This window comes from Osmia bicornis, chromosome 10 (genome assembly GCF_907164935.1).
Source record: "Osmia bicornis bicornis chromosome 10, iOsmBic2.1, whole genome shotgun sequence".
NCBI classification, from domain to species: domain Eukaryota; kingdom Metazoa; phylum Arthropoda; class Insecta; order Hymenoptera; family Megachilidae; genus Osmia; species Osmia bicornis.
This window is the reverse complement of record NC_060225.1, coordinates 6190905-6195560: the sequence shown is the minus strand read 5'-3', so window position 1 is coordinate 6195560 and position 4656 is coordinate 6190905. Positions and strand designations below refer to the sequence as shown.

At 29.5% G+C, this 4656-nt stretch overlaps 1 protein-coding gene across 2 annotated transcripts; it reads right to left on the bottom strand.

Annotated features, from left to right (window-relative positions):
* Positions 1-551: 551 nt before the first annotated feature.
* Positions 552-4634, bottom strand: LOC114871260 (ethanolamine-phosphate cytidylyltransferase). Of its 2 annotated transcripts, none has more exons than XM_029176937.2 (6): positions 4475-4634; positions 4010-4147; positions 3692-3871; positions 3190-3616; positions 2895-3115; positions 552-2275 (listed from the first exon to the last, which is right to left on the bottom strand). In XM_029176937.2, the coding sequence occupies exons 1-6, from the start codon at positions 4516-4518 to the stop codon at positions 2179-2181; spliced, it is 1107 nt and encodes a 368-aa protein (XP_029032770.1). In that variant the 5' UTR covers positions 4519-4634; the 3' UTR covers positions 552-2178. The 2 variants fall into 2 exon arrangements, with proteins under 2 accessions (XP_029032770.1, XP_029032771.1); XM_029176938.2 differs by having other exon boundaries at positions 2202-2288.
* Positions 4635-4656: the final 22 nt, after the last annotated feature.

Genomic DNA, 4656 nt, shown 5'->3' with positions numbered 1-4656 from the left:
ACCAAAATTGCTGATAACGCGAGCAAGCGAAGCACAGTAATCGCTTATCCAGTAAAATTATATTTTTACACCGGTGAATTTGTTCGTAAATTTAATTACAGAGCTCCAGTGTAATATATTTATTTTTAGAACGAATTTACTAGGATCTTGATAGATTTAGCGTATAAGCAGGCTACAAAGATGACAATAATAAATTCACACTGATTTGTAGACATTAACGAAATGATAAAACTTCACCGTTCTCTCTAATCGCTCACCTTGCACGTTTCATACAAACAATCGCACGGAAAAATTCATATTCTTTTATTTTACACAGTCAATATTTACGACTGTACTATTCTCTCTCTCTCTTTTTCTCTCACTGTCAATGTAATTGTTACTGATAAATTTATTGAACGTGCAGTGCTATTACGTGACCTGAATCAGTGCGTATGTAATCTCTAGCGGTAATAATTAGATTAATTGTAGGATAATTATCTTAGGCCCGTTGCAAATAATGACAATGTATCGGGTTTTCCGCAGGTGGTTGTATAACTTTGACTTATTGTATATACACAGTAGAATATTATTATTTATTATTTATATAACAAAACCTTGATCATTTAAGGACTTCAACTAGATACTCCTTAATTGATCAACTGAACATATAGGTAAATAAATACAATCAAGTATTTAATTATACATATGAACGCGTGCAATAATTATTCACCGCCGTATTTTTAAAGTATTTTTGCTTTGTAGAAAATACAACACTAAGTAGCATATTATATTGTTGCATTTCTATAAATACATAACGCAGCATGTTTCAGAAATGCAGCTTAAAATGATTATACATTGATCATCTTGATTAAAAATTAAAATATGAAAAGCATAATTTCTACATTAAAAGTAGCTAATGTTGCACGCATATACATATACAGTATCGAGCATGGTAGATTTGCCAGATTTTCTCTTCCCTGAGCTCCTGATACATTGATGATGTATCGTCATTTTAACAATGACAATGGCTATATCGTTATTTTCCTTCAGAAAGTCTACTTTACTCCATACTTTACAATAGAATGAAAATAAATACATGACACTATATGTACACCATATGTACGATCAAACTTTGGCTTTGGTTAATGTGATTAATTTATGCTTAAATAAGAATAATGTAATAGTAATGTTACAACACGTGGCATTTATTAATTGTTTCATATCTTTATCTTCCGTAAAAATGGTTTTTAGATAATCAAAATTAATGAATATAGAAGTTTAATTATCCTTCAAATGACTCTATAATCTGAAACATAGCATTCTTTTATCTCATAAATAATCATGAAAAATTATCGTAACTTCATTTTAATTTGTATTTTTATATTAAATATTTTATAACAAAGAAAAAGTGATGTTTTTGAAACATCACTCTGTTTATTTGTATAAAGTAAATCATATTTAGAAAATTAAGCATAATATTGCAATCAACCATTTAAAAATTAGTAATATTTACATAACTTTCGTATTTATAAACTTATTTGCAGTTTACATTACATTTTTATCTTTTACTTACTATACGTAAAGAAGCAAATTATAAATTACATTATATAAAATTTGTTGACGAAAAATTATTACGGCTTTGGTTTTAATTATTTTATAGAATATACTTGTTAATTTATAAGTTTATGAAAATTATTCTCAGCGCTAAAGTAGTAATAATTATCCGTAATTGATAAAACTTACAAAATTTGTATAATAATAAATTAAAAATATAAAATATATGAATAATATCCATATTTAAAACCACAATTTGCATGTAACATAAAAATGTAGTGTTGAAATTATTTCCTTTTAATACAAACTTTATAAGTAACAGTAATACCAAATATATAGGCGTCCGTTTATAAACACAGTAACATATCTTTTCTTAAGTCTTTCTAATTAAAAAATACTTAAGTTTACAGATATTCACAATCTTTTGTATACCTCTATCGTTGCCTTTTATCCTTCGTTGAGTTTTCGGGAGTGAAAAATAACACTTCAATGTGTCAATACTTCAGATACCACCATTACTATAAATATTTAAACCACATATATTTTTCGAATAAAATTAAATACGTAACATATCGGTGTGATATCGTATTTACAAGTGTATTCTATAAAATATGATTATCACACACTCTGAGTCTACAGAGTAAATTATTTAGTCCTTTCATTTTTCTGAGACTTCGAAAGGGCTTCGAATGCTGCCAGTTCTTTCTTCTCTTTTTTTAAATTTCTATCTTCGAATTCCAACCTGTAATTAATCACTAGATCAAAACATGATTGGTTTGTCTTAAAGACTTGGGATATGCAAATGATTTTTAAAATTTCCATTGTTATTCTAAAATTACATTTCTTACGAAATAAAAAAACATACACTTACACAGACTAAAGATAAATGAAAGTACAAGATGAATCCATGATGTGTTTTATTAGCATAAAATTGCATATCCCATTACAAAAGCATGAGTTGATGAATGATGAAAAAATTATAAAGTAAAGTAAAAAAATAAGTGTTTATTGCAGGTGAAATAGGAAATTACAAAATGCAATATGGCAAAATTGGACGGATCAACGGTTGTTCAAGTTCTTAATTATTTTATGAAGTTCGTTTGACCTAGGAAGATAAAATACTGTATACAGTATCTTTTTTGTTGTACTATTTAAAAAACGTAATTTCATACTTTAATGAGTCATGATCTCAAATGCAGATTAATGTCATTACTCAAGTTAGATTAAAAAACAAAGTAATTATGGTTTTTTGGTACTGACAGATGTAATCTAAGAAAGCAGTGGTATTCAATTCTAACATAAATGAAGATTAATAAAATTTTTACATAATCTAAGTATTATTATACATGAACACAACATACCTGTGAAGAATAATACGTTCAACAATTTTTTCTGTTGTCATGTCATTACCACTGTCCAAAAGTTTAAATTTATTTTGTCTTTTAGGTTCAGCATATGGATCTGAACCATCTTCACAAGGCATTATAGAAGTCTGACCATGACAAACAACAGATACATCAAAATGTTCCATCAGATCCTTTGTCACTTCATATGGTGCTCCAATTACTACTTCATTAACATACTATGTACAAATCAAATAACAAGCTTTAAGTATACTGTAATATATTTTACTATGATTTCAAATTAATTTCTTACCTTGCATGCTAATACACTAAGCACTCTTTCATGAAGATTCATGATTGGATGATTACCACATTTGTACCGATTAACTACTGGATCTGTATGAAGTCCAACTATAAGATAATCTCCTTCTTTCTTTGCCACTTCTAAGAAATCTAAATGACCAACATGAAAGAGATCAAATGCTCCTGCTACATAAACTATTTTATCTCCAGGTTGTGGACTTTTTCCATCGCTAAACTGAATAATTTTTTGTGTAGTAGGTAAAAACTGTGAACAGCCTGTCCATGGACTTCTAGCTGTTCTATCTTGACCCATCCTTTTGCTAGGTTCTCTATCAACAGTATATTCGCTATCTCCTTGCCTAAAGTGTTGACGTGTCATTAAAAGCATACGTCCTACTAAATCGGTTGTAGATACACCAGCAGTCCTTTGAACCTCTCTATAATAACGAAGAGTCTTTGTAATATATTTAAATTTAATTTACATAATTATCATTGGAATATTTGATGTGTACCTATAACGACCTGCTGATTTTACCAAATGATATGTATCTATACCATCTGCTGTCATAGTAATATCATCACCATGTACACAAAAGTCACAGTTGTATTTATCTAATGTCTCCAATGTTGTAACATAAGGTGCGCCTTCTACCACCTCATCTACCCATTTAATTCCACGAACCATTTTGTACCTAACACAAATATATCAAGTTATACAATAGTTACTGAATATATTATTCCAAAAGTACCATATTCTCTAATAAAATATTGTTAAAATGAAATTCTATAAAAATTTCAAATTCAAATTTCTTCTTGAAATAAAATCATACCTTTCCTGTTCCATGAACACTGGAGGTCCTTTATGTTTAGTAATTTCTTCATCTGTATGTACACCGACAACTAAGTAATCACCTAATGCTTTCGCCTGTCGCAAAGAATTCGCGTGGCCGAAATGTACCATGTCGTAGCTGTATTAAAAAATACATGTATAAAATAAAAATATTTCTACGATTAAAATACGGAATGCCGGTAAGTTTTAACAAGTTAATGCAATGGTGTAATTCACCGCTATTAAAAGTTCAAGATAGCAAGAACTCGATAAATAATCTCACGCGTGAAATAGAACATGTCATATAAGTATAAAGGACTTTTTTACTGTACATAGCACTGTATTACACATATTAAATATTAACGATCGGCACGTTATTAGCGAAAAATCAAAGTCATCCAGAATTTCGAATAAGTATTTACACGAAGTTCAAAGTAATAACGAAGCTGATTTCATCAGAACTTACCAACCATCGCACCATACTCGTACTTCCTTGCGGTCTTCTGTCATAATGAAGGTGCTGATATTTAAAAGATAACACTCCTTTTCGTTCAATAAATAACAGCAGAGGACTAGTAACCGCGCCACAACAGATCTTGGAATGTACTGCGCGCGTCACCGCCTCGCGCATCATACGTCTTCTATCAA